Source organism: Hydra vulgaris, chromosome 15 (genome assembly GCF_038396675.1).
Source record: "Hydra vulgaris chromosome 15, alternate assembly HydraT2T_AEP".
NCBI lineage: Eukaryota > Metazoa > Cnidaria > Hydrozoa > Anthoathecata > Hydridae > Hydra > Hydra vulgaris.
In genome coordinates, this window is record NC_088934.1 from 46,906,331 (window position 1) to 46,931,124 (window position 24,794).

Sequence of the window (24,794 nt, forward strand, 5' to 3'; positions counted from 1 at the left end):
ATTTGTTACGAGACTTGCATGTTTTTATTTTGCCAGTGTTTGAATTTATCAAAGACTTTGTTAAGTTTTGTTTGCCTTTTATGATTAGGCTTTTTTTTTTTATTGTCGTAAGTTAATTAATATTTGATTGTTTTATTGTAATTGTCTATTTTTTTTTAAAAAAAAAGTTTACTCCAAAAAAGCTGTAAGTAATCACTAATCAAGTTGGGTCTTAACAGAAACTACTAATCAAGTTGGGTGTAACAGAAATCACTAATCAAGTTGGGTGTAACAGAAATCACTAATCAAGTTGGGTGTAACAGAAATCACTAATCAAGTTGGGTGTAACAGAAATCACTAATCAAGTTGGGTGTAACAGTAACCACTAATCAAGTTGGGTGTAACAGAAACCACTAATCAAGTTGGGTGTAACAGAAACCACTAATCAAGTTGGGTGTAACAGAAAGCAAAGAAGAGAGTTAAAGAGCTATTTTATGTTTTATTTTATTTTGAAGTCTCATTTACCACTATTTATTTCATTCTTTCCTCAGGCATTCACTGTTTGTGTGTGTGACCATTTGGCTAATTTATGTGTCTAATGGTCACATACTTATTTTCTAAAATTTTAAATATTTGGACTAGTCTGTTGGGTTTAGTTAATGGTCATCAGAAACAATGAAAAAAGCGGTTGTGTACAAATCAGGGCTAGAACTAGTAGACAATGATAATGTTAATGTTAGATAATTAATGATAATGTTAGATTTCTAACAATCAAGCTGCATTAATGAACAATCAAAAGAAAAAACATAAGTTAAATAATAATAAAAAGAAAAAAAAACATTAGTAAAATAATTTTAAAAAAAAGAAAAAACATTAGTAAAATAATTAAAAAAAAAAGAAAAAACATTAGTAAAATAATTAGAAAAATTAAGAAAACAATAGTAAAGTAATTTAAAAAAACGAAAAAAACAGTGAAATAAAGAACAGTTTTCAATCAACTATTTTAATTTAAAAAACTATATTTTGATTTAATGCTAATTGAATATAAGTGATCAATTTGAGTGTATTTTATAACTAATGATAATTATGTGTAGGTGTAGCTGTGTCTCGATATCATAAGTTTGGGAGAGGTTTGGGTCTTTGGGTTTGGGTTTTTTTTGTAGTGAGATCTGTTTTATTTTAATAAGGTATTTGGAAAATATCTGAATAAACTTATGACTGCATAATTTTGTATTGCTATAATATTATGGAATATAATAATATTATATTTTTATAATTTTAGTATATTAGTCATGTATTTAGATATATATTTATTTAGATATATATATATATATATAGTTAGTCATGTATTATATATTTACCAAATTTTTTTTATTGGAAAAAGTGTTTATACTTCATTTTAACTTTTTAATTGTTTTTGTCCATTTACTAAATAGTTATTAAACTTTACCTTGAAAAAAATTTTTTTTTCAACATTTAGCCTGGTAAATACCTTTGTACTTGTCCATCTGGATTTACTGGAGTCGATTGTGAAATAAACATTGATGATTGTAAGAATGTGAGCTGTTTAAATGGTGGAAAATGTATTGATTTAATAAACAACTATGTGTGCGAATGCCCTGCAACCCACAAAGGAAAACATTGTGAAAAAAGTATGTTTATTTACTTATGGGGTTGTTGTTTTTTTGTTGCAATTTTTTGATTTTTTTCTGCTAAATTTAAAATTTTAAAGTCTAAAAAAAAATTTACTTTTGTCTTAAAAAAAATAAGAAAGAAATAAGGTTTTAGAATTCTGAAATCTGTAGTTATTTTTTTCAAATTCTCCAGAATTTAATTTTTGTAAAAACAAATGGTTGTTAAAGTAAACATCACATTTTTTATCACTTAACAACTGATAGTTCAATAGTTGATGCATGTCAACTTTGTTCTGGTTGTTTCAGTGTTGATAGTTCAATTGTTGATGCAGGTTTTATGTCAATTTTTTGGTTGACATAAATGCATTAATGAGATTTTATGATATAAGTGAGACTTTATTTTATTAAGCATAAGTTTAGTTCAGTTTCTAAACAAAAACAAATCTGAAACAAGTTTTTATACAATATTTACATACAGTGTTATAATTTCCTTTTTTTTTTTTTTTGATAATTTTAAAAAATAAATTTTTATGATGCAAAACAAGGATAACTTTTAAGGGAAAAAGTGGGTTGATTGTTAAAGTGATTGTTTTAGTAACAGAATGCTTAGTGTGTTTTTACAAATTAATAAGTCAGCATAATTTTTAAAATGTTGTCATTTTATAATATATTTTTAAAATGCTATAATGAATGAATTGGTACCCTGTGATTTCTGAGATTGACTTTGAAAAGGAGATTCTGACCCACTCAGATTCTGACCCAATGAGATTCTGAGATTGTATTGGTTTTAATATGGTATGGTTTTAATATGGTATTTTAATGCGGTAGTGGTGTAGTGGTAAAGCGTTGGCTTCATAAGCGAGAGGTTCCGAGTTCGATCCCCACCACATCCCTGGTAGTACCGCGCTCAGCTTGTTTCTCCGCGCAGCATCCATATTCATCAAGGTTTGTGTTTCAGAGTTATATAGTTGAGAGAGGGTTATAACCACTATTAAGTAGCCTCCTCATCTGTAGTGGCCTTCTCGGCCTTGAGGAGGTGAATAACAAAAAAACAAAAAAATACTTGTTTTTACTTTCAATTGTTTTTGTGCAATAATTTTTCTATTTGATTTTAATTTAATTTTTATTTTAATAGTATGCTATTTTTAAATGTCTCATAGAAATTCCAGACGATGTTGATATTACGTTTCCGGGAGGGGATGGCTCTTACATCAAGCATTGTGTTAAAGGAAACGCATCAAAAGAATTTTCTATATCACTTTGGTTTCGATTTCTTGGAAGATCTAGAGGTATTTTTATACATTTTTTAATTTTTTTTAAGCTCTGTTATGTTTTTTCTGTATTTTTTATCGTTGGTTTATTGTCAATAACAATCATAATAATTTGTTTTTAACATTTAAAAATTCTTTGTAGGTGTTTTTTTAAATCTTGGATTTGGGTGCGAAACTGTTCGTCCTTTTCTTATAATGAGCCACAGTAGTATCAGATTTCAATTTCGTAACCAGTTTAGTTTTGTAATGATTGATAACTTAAAAGTAAACAATGAAAAACTAATTATTAACAATGGAGTTTGGCATCACATTTATATTGCATTATCATCTATAACATTAAATTTTAAAGTTGTGTTGGATGGAATAATTGTGCAGGAAGAACAAAAGGCAGAATTATCTGGAATGACTTTTTTCAACGAGTCTGGAACAATCTTGATTGGTAAATCACTTTTAAATGGTAAGCTTGTAGAAAGTGGTTTCATTGGAGATGTAAGCCAGGTAGCATTATTCAAACGTGTTCTTGATTCAACAGAGATAGCAGGATTGGTTAGAAATTGTTCTAGAAACATATCAGGTGATTTGTTATAATAATTTGTTATAATAACTTTCTTTTTTTTTTTTTTAATTTTTCATTTTTATTTATAAATTTTTTTTCATGTAAAACAATTAAAAAATGTTTTTTGTTGTGTATGCTTTTTTTCAATTAAATTTTTTGTGTCATTTTTTTGACAGAATCAATAATTCCATGGGTTGGTTTAATGGCTGACGCTGGTCAGAATGTTAGTTTACTTGAAATTTGGAGTTGTGGAACAAATGTATGTCCTCCTGAGTTTACCGGACAGTTTTGCCAAACAAAGATAGGTTTGTTATGTTTTTGATTTGTGTAAATTTTTTAAAAAAATTTTAAAAATTTTCAAAAAGCTTTTGTAATTAATTTGAATATTGTAGACAAAACACCACCAACTGTTGTTTTTTGTCCGTCTGCAATGAAAGTTTACACTGAGGAGTCAAGTGTTTTTGTAACTTGGAAAGAACCTCAATTTGATGATGATGTTGCAGTGGTTGAAGTGATTAGATCTCATTCTCCCAATGGTTTGTTTAGTTGGGGAGATTATGTAATTACCTATATTGCAAAAGATGCTTTTGAAAATTCTGCATCATGTACTTTTGAAATAAATGTTACACGTAAGTAACAAACGTTTTATGTTTTTGTATTTATTTTTCTTATTTGACTCTCTTTTTGTTTGTTACTCGCAATGTTATAAGTATGTAATAACATATTAAGGTTATAATATTTACCAAATTATTTGCCTTTAGCCTTTAATTGTTCACAATTTCAAACTGCTAATAATTCTATTCATGCATGTGGTACTTGGAAATACGGTCAGTTTTGTGATTATAAATGTCATGAGAAATATGAACTGGCAGTTCCAAAGCCACCATTTTATGTTTGTGGTAGACCAGGAACTTGGAGTCATGGTCCCCCAACATACCCAGAAAATCCAGATTTATTAGTTTCTGAATGTACTGGTAAGTTAATTATTATGTTTAGAAATGTTTCATAGTTGCATGCTACATTTAATTTACAATTATAAAAAAATTTAATTTACAATTATAGCATATTACAATTATACATAAATATTCAAATTAATGATGTTAGAGAGGAAATAATCTTACAAAGGAATAAAAAATGTATTACATATACCCAGGAAAGTAATATATTACATATAAACAGGAAATTAAATTTGTTGAAAAGAAATGAAAAATATATGACAAATACCCAAGAAATAAATATGAAATGAATAACCAATCAAAAAAATAATACTATTAATGGTAATAATAACTTGGCTTTGGTTTTTAATTTGTATTTTTGATTGGAAGGGGATGGGGGGCGACAGTATACAATATTTAAAATAATCATAATTATAAATGGGTGAGTTTAAATGTTTATAAACGGACTTTGTTATTTGTAAGGTGTTAATTTATACTTGTTGTGAAATGTCAGGAGGTTACTGCAATATAACTGGCATTACACCTACTACAAGAAATTAGCAGGCAACATAAGACTTAAGCAGCATAGGAAGTTTATCTTTTGTGCAAAAATTGTTTTGTTGTTTATCAGTTATGAATATAAATTTAATTATTACATCTTTATTGCATGCTTTTAATGCTTATATCAATTTTAGTTTTAGTTCTACCATTGCAGTAAAAACCAAAAAATAAAAGTTAAAAATATCTAACAAGATAAATATCAACAATATTTATAACAGATGAATTTTTTTTTTTTAATATGCATATAATTTGATTTTGGTGCCAATATTTTTTTGTGAATATTGATTAACTATCTTTAGTTTTATATGTTTGATCAAGCAAACAACGTAAACAACGTATTGGTTGAGTAATATTTTGGGTTATTAATTTACAATTAAAAGTCCGAAATATTAGGAGTTAATAATTCAGGTTTTTAATTGTAAATTAAATCTTATGAAAATGTTACTACAAAGTATGTCAAAAATTAAAAACATATTTTATCTTTAAATGTATATATATATATATATATATATATATATATATATATATATATATATATATATATATATATATATATATATATATATATATATATATATAAATATATATATATATATATATAAATATATATATATATATATATATATATATTCACAAGTGTTGTTCTAGAATAATTTGGGCAACTTTATCGTACTGTTGCACTATTGTCCCCTCCTAGCCTCCTAGAAAGAAAGAGGAAGGAGTTTAGGAATTTTTTTGTGCGCTAAAGTTAACAATTTTTTCATTATAAAAATTCAAAAAAAAAATAATAATTTTCTTTTTTAGTGTTAAAATTGTTAACTTTAGCGCACAAAAAAATTCTTAAACTCCTTCCTCTTTCTTTCTAGGAGGGGACAATAGTGCAACAGTACGATAAAGTTGCCCAAATTATTCTAGAACAACACTTGTGAATATATATATATATATATATATATATATATATATATATATATATATATATATATATATATATATATATATATATATGTATAAATTTTATATATAAAGAAAAAGTATTAGTGCTTTTTTAATTTCTCTAATGCTTTTTTAATTTCTCATTCATTTATATTTTATTTTAATTACTAATTCTATTTTCACTGGTGTTTGAATCTTATGTCATATGGTAATCCTACATGGGTTTCTTATGGTTCAGTTTTCATGGCCCTAATGGCATTGTTTATAATGGTCTTAAGCTTACTTTATTTAATTAGTTTAACCATAGAAGTATGATTTTTTTAAATTGAATTTATCTCCTTTACGATCTAGGAGGCCACTAATGTGGCCCCCTCGACCTTAAGAATGTAATTTCAAAATGAAAAATGAATAAAATGACCATACATGGTCAAGAAGGTTACCTTTTTTTCTCTAATTGTGTTTACAACCCCCTCTCGACTTTTTAACTCCAAAACATGAGCCTTGAGGAACAAGGCAGCTGATCAGAGAAACAAGTTGAACAAGGTACTACCAAGGTTGTGGTGGGGATCAAACTCAAAACTTCTTGCTTCGAAGCAAGTGCTCTACCACTTACACCACTAATAAACTTTTTTCCAATTCACGTGGTCCTTGACCCATTAAAGCCAAAAATTTGTTTGTGCGTTTTAATTGGTACTGAGCTAGTTGGTTTTTTTTTTGCATATCTAAGAATGCCTTACTTGTTAATGCACTGTTCATCTTGAGCATTTCAATCCCAAATTAGTACCATTTTGTCTGGCAAAGGTTGTGTAGTTGCTAACGTGTATGTTTATAATTTTAACTTGCAAGATATATATATATATTTCAACATCTAATATTTTCTAGCTACAACACCTTTTGATACTATCACTACAAACAAAATATCTTTCTCAACTTCTTCATGTGATGATTCATTCAAAAACGATTTTATAGAAAGTTTTAAGCAATTGATAACAGAATTGCAAGATGTTTGGTCAATATGCGGAACAACATGTGATTTTAAAAATATTAAAGTTAGGTAAGCATAAAACAGTAAGTTCATTTGTCTAAGTTTTAATTTTTCAAATGTTTATAATGTGTATTATCATTTTGTTAGCATTACTAATAGAAAATTATGGAAATAATTATTTTTGTACTTACTTGATTTTTTTATTGTTTTTCTTCTTTTTATGTAATTATTTTTTTTATTTCTAAAATTAAAGTTTTTTTATTTTAGCTGCAAGCCTGATACTAAACGCTTTCGACGAGAGATTACCGGACCCAAATTTATCTTGGATATTTCATTTGATGCTACAAATGAAACAAATCTTGCTAAAATTCAAAATGGAATTAAGACAAAAGAATTTAATATGACTGTAATAGTAAACAATGTTTCTATTAGTTCTGATTTGTTAAACGTTGAAGTTAAAATAGCATGTAATAATGGAAGCATTTTGAAAAATGGCATCTGTGGTAGGCTATATTAGAATTTCATTTGATTTTTTTTAATAAATATTTTTATCAGAATTTTTGTTGTCAATATTATTAATTTTTTGTATTATTGAGTTTACAGGAAAACATTAATAATGATTTAACAAAATCTTTTTTCAGTTAAATGCCCAGCAGGTACATTTAAGAATATTACTAATGAACTTTGTGAAAAATGTCCATTGGGATCATACTCAAAAGAAGCAGGATCGGAAATGTGTGTCAATTGTCCAGCTAATACAACTACAACTAGTGAAGGTTCCACTGAAGAGAAATCATGCAAAGGTTTTTAAATAAATTTTTTACTACTTATTTTAAAGTGTTTGATTGTCAAATTCAGAATGATGAACTTTGTTTTAAAGTTTGTTACTAATAATTTTAAAGTTATTTTTTTAGCCTAATTACATTAATTTAATTGGTTAATTGGTTAATTACATTAATTGGTTAATTACAAGTAATGATATTATTAATTAAAAACATCAACAAACAACTCAAAGTATTTCTCTTAATTAAAATGTCATCGAAACAGTTAGAAAAACAAAAAGAAATTCTGCACAGCTATCTACAAAATCCTTTTGCATTGTTACTTTCAATCGCTAAAACATCTGAATCTAGCAAAACTGCTGTTTATATGGACATAAAATGATACAAGAGCTCTCTATCAAACAAGCAATACGATCTGGAAGAAAGTGTACTTTTAGGATAAGAAAGCAGCAAATAGTATTCGATGATCATTTACGTTAAATTTCGGCTTATCGAGCAGAGAATATGCCAAAAGTATTTAAAGGTAAAGTTTCATAGTTTTTCATCAGGAAAGTTAAGAAATTTTACAATTTTAAGTCTTATTGAGCCATTAAATATCTAAACCGATCAGATAAGAAATCACTGACTGCTAAAACTCGATCTCGAAAACTTTATGACAAAGTGCTTACAAAAGTTAATGCCTGCATAATTACGGATGACGAAATGTATATCAATGTGACTTCAAACAGCTCTCAGGTCTAAAATTTTACATTTTAATTGTTCGTGGGCATGTCAGCAGCAAGTTCAAGTATAAATCATTGGATAAATTTGGTAAGAAACTTCTCTTGTGGCAAGCAAAATGCAGCTGGGGTTTGAGATCTCAAATTTTTATCACATTGTCAACTTTAAACTTGGATGTTTACATTATGGAATGTTTGTAAGCTAAACTTTTGCTATTTTATTGAAGTAAAGATTGGTTGGTTCTGGCCTGATCCTTTTTCTTATAATTATTTTAAGAAGACCGTAAAGTAGTACAGTTCGAGAGGCATCAAATTCATACCAAAAGCTTGAATCCACCTAACTGCCCACAGTTCTGTGCCATTGAGAAATTTTGGGGAATTGGCAAAGGGTATTTGTGAAAAAGTAGCAAAACCATAAGTACAGATAAAGATTTGGTTAGAGAGTGGACATTAGTTGGAAAAAAAATTGCCAAAGACGCTGTGCAGAAGTTGATGTTATCGATTAGTGTAAATATTTGCTTATTTATTCAAAATAATAAAAAATATTAAGCATTTTTATAATCTTCCTAATATAAATATTATAATAAATATAAATATTATAATAAATGTGAATATTATAATAAATATAGATATTATAATTAATATTGAATAAATATTTTTTATAAATAAATACACTTATACAAATGTGCTTACATTTTTTCTTTTCTTACACACCATATAATTTTGTTTTTGTTTGTATCTTTTTGCAATTTATAATTACATTTTTTTTTTTTTTTTGGTTAATATTTTTTTATTGATGTTTACTAAAGATTTATGTGCGTTATTCCATTAGGTTAATATAATAAAATTAATACTGCCCCTTATTCTTTCTTTTTTATGAACTTAGCCTAATATATTTTATTTTTTCCTTAGGTATTTGCTGCTTTGAGAAAGTTTATATACCAAAGGATTATATTTAAGATATATAAATTTGTTAATTTATTAACTATTTCATGTTTTTAGTGAAATGTCTTTTTGGTTCATATCTTGAAAATAATGAATGCAAAGACTGTCCAATTGGATTTTATAAAGAAACTGCCGGGTTTGAAAAATGTCAACCGTGTGCATTAGGTTTAACAACTAGAAAAACAGGAGCTGTAACAAGGGATCAATGCAGAAGTATTTTTTTATATTACATTTGTTTTTTTGTTCTTTCATTAATTTAAAAACAAAACCAAATTATTAAATGATCATTTTAAATTTATTTTTATATTTTATCAAATTTTTAAAAAAATTATTTGAAGTAAATAAATAATTAGAAACACAAATTTAACTTTAAGTTTATTGTAATTAGTTTGAAATTTTAATAAAATTCAGATATGTGCTCTCTTGGTCATGAATTGGTTAACAATACATGTCAACCCTGTCGTATGGGTTACTATAGAAACAATGATAGTCAACCCGTATGCATATCTTGTCCATACAAACAATCAACATATCAACTAGGAGCAACTAGTCCTGTTTGCTATGGTATTTTAATCCTTTTTTTAAATTTAAATCTTTTTATAATAAATTATAATAAAAATAGTAATATATAATAGAAGTAGCTAATATAGTAATTTATTAAAATGTTATAAATAAAATTTATAAATTATAAATTTATTAATAAATTTAATTGACTAGCTGTTTGTGAAGTTGGAAAAGAGATATCAAGTGATGGATTGAAATGTATGGAGTGTGCTATAGGTTATTATAAAGATGACATTAACACTAAAAATTGTTCAAAGTGTCCTGCAGGGTTAACCACTAAACAGTTAGCTTCTACAAGCATTAACCAATGTTTAGGTTTGTTAAAATAAAAAATGTATAAATGTATATTATAAATATGTGTACATATATGTGTGTGTGTATATATATATATATATATATATATATATATATATATATATATATATATATATATTATTTTTAAAACGTATTCTTAATTTTCTTAAATTATAATATGTACGTATTATAAATATGTATATGTTTTATTTATTATTAATTTGTAAAGGTAATAAAAATATCTTTTTATTTTTTGTTATAATACTTTTTTAGTATTGTTTTAAGGAAAATTTACATCAATGAAAACTTTTTTTGTCTATTTTTTTAATTGTGATTGAAATTTAGAAAAGTCATCTGACTCAAAACATTATGATGTCCAAGTAGCAATTACATCACTAACATGGAGTGATAACCTATATAACCAAAATTCAGTTGAGTACAGAGATGCAGCATATAAAATAATTGAATCAGTAAGTGATTATATCATTTATAAAGTATTTACAAAGTATTTATAATAGCCTTGTAAAGTATTATAAATGTTTATGTTACTGAGATGTTATTTATATCTTATTTTTATTAATGATTTATTGTGTGTTTTTTTTTATTACTATTTATTTTGTTTTCTTTTTCTTTAGGTATATGGTGTGTACTTGAAAAGTAGTTATTTGCTATTTGTGAACATTACTAAATTAAGGTAATTGTTGTTCAGGTCAAGAAAGTTATAAACATATATTTTAGATTTAGAATTTTTTGGATTAAGTTCTCTACCTAGTCCCTCAAAGAATTTTTTCTCTATTTGATTTTTATTAGTTATTAGTATTATTGTTTCAATTTCTTACTGCTATGTTACTATGTAAACTACTTTCTGTATCATATACTAAGTTTATATTTGCATTAGTTTATACTATTGTGTATATATATATATATGTATGCATATATTGTATATATGTATGTATGTGTATATATATATATATATATATATATATATATATATATATATATATATATATATATATATTATCTTCTTAGTTCTGGTAGTGTTGTTGCAAACTTAACATTAGGATTTAACCCATCTGTTAAAGATCCACTTTCTGTTCTCGATTCTGCAGTTAAATCACAACAATTTTACAAACTTACTGTTGATCCAGATAGTTTAATTGCAGGTTATTTTCTTGCACATTATAAAAAACTTATAAATAAAAATTTTTTTTAATAAATTTTATCTTTATATGTGTAGATCGTTGTAAACACATTGTTTGCCCAATGGAACAAGTATGCAGTTATGATGTTCAAGTTGAGTGCAAGTGTACAGTTGGAAAACAAAAGAGTCCTGATGGTGAAAAATGTTATGGTAATGCTGCAGTATTGTCCTAATATACTTTGCATATTTTAAGTTTTAAAACGACCACTTTAAACAAGACAGTTATTTAGAAAAAAATATTTTGTTATAAATGTTGTTCATATCTAGATAAATGTTGTTCATATCTAATCATATCTATCTGTCATAAAGCCCTTGCAGATGACTGTTTCAGTATTTCATTCAGTATAAAGTACACATAAATATTTACAATCAGGGACATATTATATAAGAGATACTTACAAAGACATTTTTTGACCACATAATCATTTAGTTTTTATAAACATTATTTTTATTTTTCTCTTTGAAAAAAAGAAAAAAAAAATTCTTCAATAACAAATACATAGAGATTTTCAGACAATTTCCACTTATTGAACTGCTGCAATTTCCAATTGTAGCCATTACTTCCATATCTATCGCTAAAATAGTTCTCCAGAAAACAGACATCTGTTTACTATGGCTAAAAACCACTGTAAAAAGGTTTTGTAAACCTCCTAATCTTGCTATTCTCAGGTTACAAAATCTATTATTTCATCTCAAGAATTAGGCTCCAGAGACTTCTAGAGAATCTTTAACAGTGTCTATAGTAAGGACAAATCTGTTATTCCTCCACTCTCGCATGGTTCAGATTTTGTTACCTCACCTAAAGACAAAGCTGAATTGTTTGTTAAGAAGTTTTTATCTATCTCGTCTCTTAATTCCATCAATCACATCCTTCCTGATAGCTGACAAACAGGTTGATGCATTGCTTGACATTCATATCACTCCAACTTCTGTAACTAAATTGATTTCTTGTTAAGTCTCTTCTATAGCTTGTGGTCCGGACAATGTACCTGTTATAATCTTGCAAAAGTGTTCTCTTGAGTTGTCATCTAAACTTTCAAAACTATTTCGCCTATCGGAGTCTTATTTTTCCAGGATGCTGCTTTCCAGGCATCTGTTATCCTTATTTTCAAAAATTCTAGATAGCGATCTAACTCGTTTAACTACTGTCCCATTAGTCTTCTTCTTATCATAAGCAAGGTTTTTGAGTCTTTAATCAACAAGCACCTAATATTTCATCTTGAATCTAATAACTTACTTTCTGATCATCAATATGGATTTTGATCTTCTTGTTCTACTGCTGATTTGTTAACAGTAATAACTGATAGGTTTTATTGTGCATTAGATAAATGTGGAGAAGTTAGGGCTATTGCTCTCGACATTTCTAAAGCCTTTGATAAAATTTGAAATGCTGGTCTTCTCCATAAGATCTCTTCTTATGGTGTATCAAATAACTTCTTTAAGACTATTGAATCCTTCCTTAATCTTGATCTTTCTACAATTATGAACGATAATGTACTTGATGAGTCATCTACCCATTGTCTTCTAGGATTAAGTTTTACTTCTAATCTTTCTTGGAAACCATATAGCAAATTCATTGCAAAATTAGCATCTGCTAAGGTTGCATCTCTTTATTGTGCCCACCACTTTTTTACTTTAGATTCTATTCTTATTCTCTATAAATCTCAAATCTGTCTCAAATCTCTCTATATGGAATAGTGTTGCTATATCTAGAGTGGATTTTCGAATGATGTTTTTTCTCTTTTAGACAAGATGCAAAAACTCATTGTAAACATAGTTGGACCTGCTTTTGCAGCCAACCTTCAACCATTGTCACATCATCGTAATGTTGCTTCTCTTTCTCTTTTCTATAAATACTATAATGGGAGCTGCTCTCAAGAGTTAGTATCTCTTGTGCTACTAAAATTTATTCACATGTTACTCGTCATTCAATAAAGTCTCATTCTTTTACTGTGACTAATTCTAAGTGCTTCAAAAATTCTTATTCATCTAGTTTTTTTCCTCGAACATTAGTTCTTTGGCATTTGCTTTCCTCATCTTGTTTTTCTGATTTATATAATTTGCAATCTTTTAAAATTCGTCAGTTAGTCGTTATCTTGTTTTATAAACTTCATCTTTCCTTTTTCCAGTATTTTCCAACTCTAATAGTGGTTAGTTGCAGCCTTGCTGGAAGTGGATATATTTAAAAAAAAAAAAAAGTAATTTTGAAGAAATGTATATGCATCATTTGATCGCTCTCGTTCAGATAAGGGTTTGTGTTTTTTTGAATATTTTTGCAATTCTTAAATAACAACAACAAACAACAAAAAGATATTTGTTTTCCTCAAAATTTACAATCATATAATAATAATACTTATAATAATAATAATATATATACAAATGATAAATTAAATAAATTTCGATCTTGTATATATATTATTTATATAAAATTATATATAATAGTTAAATTAAAACCACTGAAATAATTATGTAAAACATATCGAAATATTAAACTGAAATAAGCACAACTAAAAAAGAGTTAAGAAAAACTTCTGGTTAATAGTATACTAGAATATTCCAGACCTTTTTTAAAGTTGAAATTCATATTTTTATAGTTTTCCATCTCATATTTCATAGCTAATTTCATTGTCAAAGCCTGGATTAAAGTTAATTTGAGTATATGTTAGGCCACCTTAGTAGGCAGTAATGTATATTTAAAAAAAAAAATATTTTGGAAGAAAGAGGGGGGGGGGGGTAGTTTTTTTATCTTTAAAAAAAGTTTTGTATATAGAAAAATTTGAACTATTCTCTGTAAATATTTATTTAAAAAATAACTAAATCAAAAATAAACAACATTTTTTTTTTAAATTTAAGAACATTTTAAAAATTTAGTATTTTTAAATTAAATTAAGTATAAAACACATTTTTAACATAATATCAATAATGAATTATGCCGATGTATTAATTATGTTAACATGATTGTATTGTAATACAAAATTGTAAAGAAAATTTATTATGTTAACAATAAATTAATTATATTCTTGAAAATAAATTAGTTTAATGTTTTATGCACAAGAAAAATGGTTTTAATGTTTTTTACTTTTTAAAAAAATATATTTAGAATATAAAAAAATATAGGTCATTGTATGCATATTTATTTTTATATGAATTGTATTTGCAATTTAGATACTTGTGAGCTCAATGGGTGTCCTGTAGGACAGGAGTGTTTCTCAAATTCAACATTTAATGAGTGCAGATGCAAAGATGGAAAAGTTTTTAGTCCTGACAAAAAAAGATGTATCAGTAAGTTATTTGATGTGTGTTTTTTTAAGCTTAAGTAATTTATTTGTTTAAACTAATGTTAAACTAAAAATGATGCAAATTATTTCTTATTTTTAAGTTAAAGTATAAAAACTTTAGAAAAATAATTATAAAACATTTTTCAGATCAGTGCTCCTTGCATTATTGCAAAAATGGTGGTAGTTGTCAGTTAAAGGAAACAGGACCAGTATGCAGGTAACTGCTAAGTTGAGGGTCAAAAACAATTTTTCTGTTTTTATATATATATATATATATATATATATATATATATATATATATATATATATATATATATATATAAGAGTTTTAAAAATATATTCTCAAGCTCTAAAATTTTGAAAAATATTTCAATATTTTCAAATTTGTTTCAAAATCTAGCTCAGGCCGAATTTTGAAACAAAATTACAGGAGCCAAAATCCTGTACACCCCTACCTGATATTGATAGTGGTCAACAACGTTGACCATTCTCAATACCAAGTGACAATCGTTTTCTGTTAAACTTAATTGTTGTTATAAAAATAGAAGGACACAATTTCACATAACATATCATAACATAACAAAATAATTGATAAACAATTGAAGCTTTCAATTTGAAAGTGAAGTAAAGTAACTTCAGTTTCAGTTATTTTTTTAAAATGACTTTGATCAGTTTTGAATTGTACTTTAGAAATATTGGCATAAATATATATTAGCATTATGTGGCAGGAGTGAACTAGGATGATCATTGAGGACCTCCCTAGCAACACTGATCAAACGTTCTGATGGTGAACTTGTCGGTGGGACACCCAAATAAATGCGAGATACTGCTTGCAATCGTAGCATGATGTCACTCCACCACTGCAGTGGATCAGCGTTTCTATTTATTTCTGGTTCTACCAGATACTGGCTTAGCTGAGTGTTAATGCCTAATGGTAATTGTTGTTCACGTACTTTGCCTCCAGCAGATGTAGACTAAACAATTTTATCAATACATTGTCAGAGTAATGATGATGATGTATAAGAATTATCCAGCTGGGCTTGTTTTACTAAAATTTCTTCAATTTTGTCAAATTTTGTCATGCACAGATTGACTTCCATCTTGCATCAATACTCTCTGCACTGTAACTTTATTGAATATATATTTAACCAGATTTGTTACATCACTTCAGACTCTATTGTGTGTTTTCTCTTCAGAACTTTTCGTTGAGTTGTTGTTTGAAATTAGGTTTAGCTAATTAAATTGTAAAGAAATGTAAATACAAATACCATTACAAACATGGAGTTCATAGAATATAGAATTACAAAGAATATTGATTTGTATAAATAAAATATTAAGTATACATGTAAACACAGGCAAAAAAGATTTAATAAATATCTGACCAGTATTCAGAAATCCGGCTAAAATTTTGCCGGATTTGCTAACTTTTTGCCGGAGTCGGATTTGTAAAATTGGCAGGATTTCGGCCGTAGCCGGAGCCGAAATCCGATACAGCCATACTAATTAGTCAGCATTTAATGGTTGAAAATGTCAAAAAATTAAAGAAACCATTTAAATGTAGAAAATCAAAAAAAAAGGAAAATAATAATCTAAGCAATGAAATGAGGTTTTTAATTGAAGATACTTAAAATATATATTTAATGAAAAAACTAATAATTTTTATTTTCTGAATTGCATCGGTTTATTTCTATTCATTTTTTTTTTTTTCTCATTTTAAATATCGCTTTTTGTTAAAAACGTTCTAAATTTTCATTGTTTCTAAAGTAAAATAAAAGAATGCAACAAATGTATCTTTTCAAAACATCCTTTTATATACCTTTTAAATATCCTTTCAAATCAATGATGAAAGGCTATTACAATCTGGTGATAAGTAAATTTTGTTTTTTATATGTGAGCGCTTTATATTTTATGTAAAAACCATGATGATAACCACGGAAACCATGATGGGGATGTTTTATACTGCACAGTTTAACTCTTTGACTTTTTTTTTCCTAATATGTTCACAACTGTTATTTTTTACTTTATTGTGGATAAAAAAAGCCTATCATAACACATTTCTCAATTATTTATGAACATATGCTGTATGCTTACATATGCTGTATACTTATTTTCAAGTATATATAAAAATATAATAATATACCTATTAATAACACACATACAACAGGTTTGTAAGTATTTAATATTTCATCATAATAAAGTAATTTTGTAAGTATTGTAATATTTCATTATAGAAGTTTTTTTTGTACTAGGAAATTGTAAATTTTTTTTTACAATAAAATTGCTTGTTTTATGCTCTTTAAGATGTTCAAAGAATTATTCTGGAGATCAATGTCAAACACCACAAACTAAATCCAACGTGTTGATGATTGTTCTAGTGTCACTATCAGCGATTGCTGTTGTTCTAATAGTTATATATGTGCTTAAAAGTAAATTTTATTTTATTGATAATTAATTTTTTACTATATGTATTAAATATTTATATTTTTATGTATACCTGTTTGTTGGAGGTTAACTTATATATATCTGTATATTGGAGGTAAACTTATATACCTGTGTGTTGAAGCTAAGCATATACCTGTATGTCAGAGGTAAACTTCTATAAATTATGTCTCTGTCGGCGACACCCTTTATATTTGTTTTGTAAAACACTTAATGGGTATATTAATCGTTTTTAAAAAAAATCAAGTTTTTATTGTTTTAAATATTTAATTTTTTTTTATTTACATTTTTTAGATATATGAAATTATAAATGTATTAATACGCTAATAATTACGCTAGTATAAAAAGCTTGAAAGACTGGGTATCACCAGATAACTCAAGTACTTTACGTGACAACAGAGTTTGTTTACCTCCAATGTAAACAAGGCAATTTACTGTATATATTATATATGTATGTATGTATATTTGATTTTTAGATCGCAAAAAGCGAATCTATAATGAATGTAAAAATGATTTAATGTATGATGACGAGAAAAGTTTAGAACTCTCTGTAAAAAATTCAAACCTGGATAAAAAATCTGTCACATTAACTCGATACGATAATTTGCGTTCTTCAGAAAAACTAGGGAGAATAAATGGAGGTGCAACGTTTGATGATAATTCTCCTGCGCCTTTAATCAAAAATTCTGACCAAAAGCGGTAACGTAGTCATAGAAAGCTAGAATTATCCATAGAAACGTAGCCATAGAAGAAAAATAATCAACGGACAATGTTTATAAATTTTTTTGTTGTTGTTATATTTGAAAGATGTTTTAATTTTGTTTTTAACTTTTCTTTTTAGTGTTATTTTCATAAAGCGATGCTAATATAAACGGCCTTTAAATGATAGTTGAGGGCGTATATTCAAATGTTTAAAATAATGAGTTTTCATTTTATGGGAGATTTTGCTAAAATTAAAAAATTCATTATTGTTATTGGAAAACTCTTAATAACATGAGTCAAGTTATTACTTTAAGGACAAAGGAGGCTGAAACTTTGCCAATTCAATTTTTCTACATAAATTTGCTGGGCTAATAATGCAAAAACAAATATTATAAAACTTAAAAGCAATCCCGGTCATTGGTTTAGAAGTCTGGTTACGTGATCGAAGCAAGAAGGCTTCTTATGCCATAATATATAATCTTTTTTGTTGAGCTGCTCTAGAATGAGTCATCTTGTCTCATATAAATAAATACATGATGTATAATATTGGAAACAGTATATATATATATATATATATATATATATATATATATATATATATATATATATATATATATATATATATATATATATATATATATATATATATATATACAGTGCCGGTTTTAGCACTACCAGCGCCCTTGGCGAGATTTCTACGGCGCCCCTAGCTCAATTTAACCCCATTCAAAAAAAAAGGTAAAATAAACCAATTAGTTTCGCCCCTTTATATTCGGCGCCCTGGGCCATCGCCCAACCAGGCCCTACCCTAACGCCGCCACTATATATATATATACACACACACACATATTGTTTCATAAAAACTAACAGTTTTTTTGAAAATAAAAAAACCTTTTTATGTTTCCTTATTGTTAAAGAAAATAAATATGTTAAAAATAAAAACATGTTATTAAAGAAACTCGTAGAAGACTAAGAAGTCTTATTTTAAAAATTTTTTAAATTTTTAAAGAAAACTTTTTAGTCTTCTTTAAAACGAGTTTATTTCAAAGTTTGGGCTAAATACTCGTACAATCTGTTATAGATTTCTCGTTTGAGAAGCTTAAAGAATGTAGGGAGTACTGAGATAGGTCTATATTTTTGAGGCAGGATTAGGTCCAATTTTAACAAAAATTTGTTGCTTTTTCAATTGTATTTTTATCATTGTACTTTATATTGTCTATGACGATTTAAGTAGGTAAACTATTTGATTTAGTTGTTTGTTTTTTTCAGAACTATTTCTTTTATGTTTCATGTTTTTTATTGTCAAAAATTGCATTTTTTTTATTACAAAATAGACTTTTTTTACAAAACTTGTCCGTGCGCAAAAACCAGGAATGTTTTTTGCTGAATTTTACTTTAAATCCGTTGAACATTGAGCTTTAAATCCATCGAAATATATTGAGCCATATATTGAGCCATATAAACCACATTGGGACAAAGTAAAAATTGAAATACAAATTACAAATTAAAAAAACTCTATTTTTCTTTTCCATAACAAAACACAAATTAGTAATAAAATTGTATAAAATTAATTATAATTTGACTACACCTTAAATAATGTACAAAAACGAAACTCTCGGCTGTTTTCTATTTCTGCTATAATCTCGAATATAGCTTACGGTAAGATTATTATTTAATCAATTTAATATGTATGTGCATACGTCATTATATAGTTACTGTTATGAACATGCAACCACAAATTGCGTTACATTGTCAGACTACGAAGGATAATTGTTATACATTTTGATAAGTTTTCTATGTATAAAATAAATACGTATGTAAATAAAATATTTAAAAATGCTCGTATGCATTGTTTCTAAATCAAACTTTTTTTATGCGGTCCGTATCTAACCGTATAAAAAAAATGCTTTTAATATTGTTTTGAAAACTATTTTTTATAGGTACTCCTGAAGTTTTATGTGATTTTTTTTTTATGCGTTTTTTTTTAATGCGGTACCTATCTACCGCACAAAAAAAGGTTTGAGTGTATAGAATAAATACAAATTTCGTTAATAAAAACCCAGTTTGTCGCCTTAGTTCACTTTAGTATTTCCGCTACAGCGGACATGCTTAAGGGTATTTATAAATATAATTAAAGTAATAATAGTAATTATAGTAATAATGGGTAATTATAGGCTGACGCGCCAGCCTATAATTTTAAATTTTAACTATGATGCAATATGCGAATAATATACTTCTTTAACAGAAGGCTAAATCTACATTGTTGTTAAACATAAATGAATTATTTATTATATTTAGGCTTAACATGTGTGTAACATGACTGTAAATGAATTAACTTTCAAATGTGCAAAGCTGACTGAAAACTGTGCAAAATTGACATACTGGTGAATTATGAAAGTATATCAAGAAATTACTTCTAACTAATAAACATGCAAAATACCAATAGCTCAATCAGGGTAGTTAGAGAAATTAGTTGTGGCTCATTCTTAACAGGCTATAGGAAATAGTTTAGTAGCGCTACACTTTTGTTAGATGATAGTAACAACAATGTTGCTAATCAACGCAAATATATGACTGAAGTGAAGCAAAAAAAAAGCTAATATTAGGTCTCCATTTGTGGCATCACTTACCATAGTTAAGGTATGCAAATCTGGATTAACTGATTTACGTAGAAAAGTAGGATTAAGAGTCCAGAAAAGCCAAGAAAAACTATGGGAAGGCTGGACACGAATTAGCTGAAATACATAAGATTAACTAACGAAGACCGTCGTTTTTAGTTGTTAACAACCAAATGAGAGTTGTTTTAAATATTACAAAGAGCTCCGGGTATTTTGCCTAGTTCTTGATGTTTCGTTTCTGGTATTTCTTTCATTTCCAGGCATTTAGTGTAGTTTATGTAATTACTAAAATTTCGTTTAGTTCCTGATGTTTACTATTGTTCTTGATGTTCTATATAGTTTCTTATATTTTATATAGCCCTTGTAATTTTAGCTGGTTTCAAATATTTATAAAGTTCCCGATGTTTGTAAAGTTCCATATGTTTTGCTTAGTTCTTAGTATTTTCATACCGTTTTTATACTTTAATTGTTTGTGGTATTTAATTAAATTTCCGATATTTCATCTAGCTCCTGATGTTTCTTAAAGCTCCTGATATTTTGTATAGTTCCTAACCCTAAAATTTAGCTTAAAACATAAAGCACCACTTTACTTAATCACTTTTTTTTTTTCTTTCTTCTTTCCACTTTTGATGTTATGTCTGATCAAATTGACCAAGCTCTTTCTCTTTATTCATATTATTAATTATAAATATTGTTTAAAATTTATTATAAATAGTTTATTGGCGACTTAAATACTCATTGAATAACATCACACTGATTAGCTCAAATAAGATTCTCAATCTCTTACTCAGACTTTTCAAAAAAAATTCATCATTCTGTTTAATCAGTTAGTACAAGCTGTAATCTCTCTTCTAACTTGCATGTCATTTTTTTACTCCTGATTCCATTTTCTACCTATATTTATCTTTTAAATACGATTGAATTTAAATACGATTGAATAAGCTTGAATAGTCTATAATATAAACATTCAGGTCACTGATTCCCTGATTCCATAACTCTGTAATTTATTTCTCTTTAGCGGTCAATTACAGATAATACATACAAAATATTTTCACGTGCTTTAAGTAATTAATTAAGTAGTTTAGATATCATCAACATTATATATCAGTATTATATATCAGTATTATATATAATTTAAACAAAAAACGTTTTTCATACAAAGTAAAAAACTAATTACAAATATATAATAAATTAAAAATCTGTATGGTTTCATATTTTATATTGCCCTATCTAAGTTCTTCATGTATTTTCAATAATTTTAAAGAGAATCTTATGCAACAAAATTGTCACTCATTTTTCTGTAAATAGTATATTATTTAATAATCAATATGGCTTCAAAATAACTCAACCAAATATAAAAAACTTTACACGTAGTATTAAGAAGTCGTTTAATAAATCTGAGTATACATTAGGAATTTTTATTGATTTATCAAAAGCTTTTGATACTATTGACTATTAAATTCCTATTAAAAAGCTCAAACAATATGGAATCACAGGAGTTGTTTTAAAATGGATGAAGAGTTATTTAAATAATCATGTTAAATATGTACACATTGACGCTAAATCACCAAAAACATTACTAAACATCATTTGTGGCTTGCCACAAGGTTTTATCCTCGGGCCTTTTCTTTTTCTTATATATGTCAATGATCTCCTTAAATCCACTAACTTTCAGGCATCCAGCCTGAGAACAATAATGTTTGCCGACGACACAAATTTATTTTTATCGCACAACAACATTATTTTATTATTTGAAATTATGAAGTTAAAAAAGATTTCCAACTGATTCAAAGTACATAAACTTTAAGTAAATATTGAAAAAAAGTAACTGGACTCTATTTTTTAGACATATATCAACTTAAGGTTTATAATATTTTTTGTTTTATGTATAAATGTAAAACAAAATTATGTCCGTCTCTTTTTCATAGTTTATTTATAACGAAACAAAAAAATAAACACGATCTACGAAATGATGATTTTTTGATGCAACCATTTTCAAAAACTAATCATAGTCAATTTTGCAAATCATTTCGTGGACCGTATCTTTGGAACAAAATTGTCTCAAATAACTTTAATTTTTCTTTTGAATGGAATTATATACCTTTTCAAAAAAAAGTTGAAAGGAGTAGTTTTTGAAGTTGACATTATACAAATGTACTTTTAAAACCTTTTGAAATTTCTCTTATCTATTATTTATATAGGTTTATATGATTTGTAATGTATGATTTTAAATGATCGGTTTGTTTGATTTGTATTTTAATTATTTACGATCTGCAAGCATATATTGCTATTGTATTATCTGAAATTTTTTAATTTTTAATTTTTAATTTTTTTATTTAATTATATTTTTCTTGATATGATTTGTAATTCAATTACTTACGATCTGCAAGTCTATTTTGCTGTTGTAAATTTTTTTTTTAAGTCATTCTTTTATTATTGCAAAACATTAACTATTTATTTACTACGTGACACATTTAACATGTAAATATGTAACACGTCATTTTTTTTTTTTTTTTTTTTTTTTTTTTTTTACAACAATCATTATTATATATTTCAAAAACAAATAATATTTACATGTCTCCAGTTTATATAAATGTCCACCACAAATATTTACAATATCTAAAGAGCGTTAACAATGCTGTTAACGCATGCGCGTTTGACATTTTAACTCATGCGAATTAAAATAAATAAATTCGCGGTTTATAATATAATGTGCTGGCTATTAACCCATGCATTTAAAAAATATACGCAAGTCCGTCGCACCACAGGGCTACTAGAGACTTGCTTGTCGTTGTCGTTGAAAATATATGTTATTTGTTGAAAATATATATCAACATATATTAGTAGTACTATGTAGTTGTAAGGAAACTCGCAGAAGACTAAGAAAAGTATTTTCATCGAGAACCTTTAAAATACAAAATAAACTAAAAATTTAAAGAGTAAAGACACACATTAATTTTTTGAGGTCTACTGTTCAGAAAAAATTTAACTATGTATAGTTGCTAACATTTTTTATTTATTTATTTTTTTATATTTTATTATTTCTTTTTTATTTATTTTTATAGCTTAAATTGTTCTTTTTACATTTTATTATATTAATTGTTCTTTTATATTTAATACATATCGATAAAATTGGTTTTGTTAATTATGAGATCTTTTAGTTTTTTCTTCAGGGCAATAAGATTATCCAATTTAGTAAGTTCTATATTTTGAGGTATTGTTTTGTTGTATAAATAGGGGCCACGGTATACAATTGAAAATCTCAAAAATTTTGTTTTTTTTATGGGCAATGTAAAGTTTCCGGTTCCTCGTGTGATATATCTGTTGGCGTTGGTTTGAAAAAAGTTATTAGTAAAATGAGTTGGCACAAGTCCGAGCTTATATTTGAGCATAAATAAAACATTTTGGTAGATGTTAATTTGATAGATATTTGAAGCATTCAAGTTTTTAAGTAAAGGATCGGCATGAGTGAATTTATTTTTATTATAAATCAATCTTGATGCGTGTTTTTGGTGTGTATATAGAGAACTTAATTTAGATTTATTTGTACTTCCCCAGGCAATATTAGCATATGTTAGATAACTTTGTATATAAGAAAAGTAGAGAACTTTCAGATTCTCCTGGGAAAGTATAGTTTTGACTTTGTAAAGTATGCCGATACTTTTTGATATTTTTGTATTTAATGTTTTTATATGGGGTTTCCAAGAAATCGTATCGTCAATAATTATCCCAAGAAATTTAATAGTTTCAGTTCTTTCGATGTTTATGTTATCAATTTTTAGTAATGGTAGCATGCTTGGTATTTTGTTTTTTTGTTGGTTGGAATGAAACAAGATGTATTTTTTTTTTCTTGATTTAAAGATAATTTATTTACTTTAAACCAAATGTTTAGACTCTCAAGGTCATCATTTGCAGATTCAAAGAGATTTTCAATTGATGCTGATGAATAAAATAAATTTGTGTCATCAGCAAACATTATTGCATCAAGTTTTTTTAGTGATTGTGGAAGATCGTTAATATAAATTAAAAATAAAAGAGGACCAAGAATGGAACCTTGGGGAACTCCGCATTTTATTTTTAGTAAATTTGAATACTTATTATCGTTCGAAATAACACATTGTTGTCTGTTGCACAGATAACTTTTAAACCAATCTAGGCTAGTATTTTTTATTCCGTATTTTTCCATTTTTTTTAGTAAGATACCATGATTAATTGTGTCAAATGCTTTGGATAGGTCTATAAAAGTTCCTAATACAAATTGCTTTTTATTAAAAGAATCACTTATGCTATTAACTAAATCTAAAATTGCATGTTCTGTTGAGTGCTGTGCTTGAAAGCCGAATTGTTTTTTATTTAAGAACTTGTTTTGAATTAGGTATTCATATAATCTATTATAGA

The 24,794-nt window shown here is 26.5% G+C and overlaps 1 protein-coding gene across 2 annotated transcripts in view; it reads left to right on the plus strand.

The window, feature by feature from the left end:
• Window positions 1–17,904, plus strand: part of LOC100208285 (uncharacterized) — a 96,393-nt gene extending 78,489 nt beyond the window's left edge. Inside the window, exons 32-51 of one of the 2 annotated variants that reach the window (XM_065820190.1) lie at window positions 1,460–1,631; window positions 2,774–2,902; window positions 3,027–3,458; window positions 3,617–3,745; window positions 3,833–4,069; window positions 4,202–4,414; window positions 6,752–6,923; window positions 7,122–7,357; window positions 7,496–7,657; window positions 9,358–9,513; window positions 9,712–9,864; window positions 10,018–10,179; window positions 10,504–10,628; window positions 10,794–10,852; window positions 11,188–11,321; window positions 11,396–11,509; window positions 14,525–14,641; window positions 14,785–14,854; window positions 16,939–17,063; window positions 17,553–17,904. In XM_065820190.1, the coding sequence (XP_065676262.1) occupies window positions 1,460–1,631; window positions 2,774–2,902; window positions 3,027–3,458; window positions 3,617–3,745; window positions 3,833–4,069; window positions 4,202–4,414; window positions 6,752–6,923; window positions 7,122–7,357; window positions 7,496–7,657; window positions 9,358–9,513; window positions 9,712–9,864; window positions 10,018–10,179; window positions 10,504–10,628; window positions 10,794–10,852; window positions 11,188–11,321; window positions 11,396–11,509; window positions 14,525–14,641; window positions 14,785–14,854; window positions 16,939–17,063; window positions 17,553–17,779 (3,324 nt within the window). In that variant the 3' untranslated portion in view covers window positions 17,780–17,904. Of the gene's footprint in view, window positions 1–1,459; window positions 1,632–2,773; window positions 2,903–3,026; window positions 3,459–3,616; window positions 3,746–3,832; window positions 4,070–4,201; window positions 4,415–6,751; window positions 6,924–7,121; window positions 7,358–7,495; window positions 8,553–8,632; window positions 8,863–9,357; window positions 9,514–9,711; window positions 9,865–10,017; window positions 10,180–10,503; window positions 10,629–10,793; window positions 10,853–11,187; window positions 11,322–11,395; window positions 11,510–14,524; window positions 14,642–14,784; window positions 14,855–16,938; window positions 17,064–17,552 lie in introns of those variants that run through there. The other variant, XR_010644322.1, reaches the window with a different exon arrangement.
• The last annotated feature ends 6,890 nt before the right edge of the window (window positions 17,905–24,794 follow it).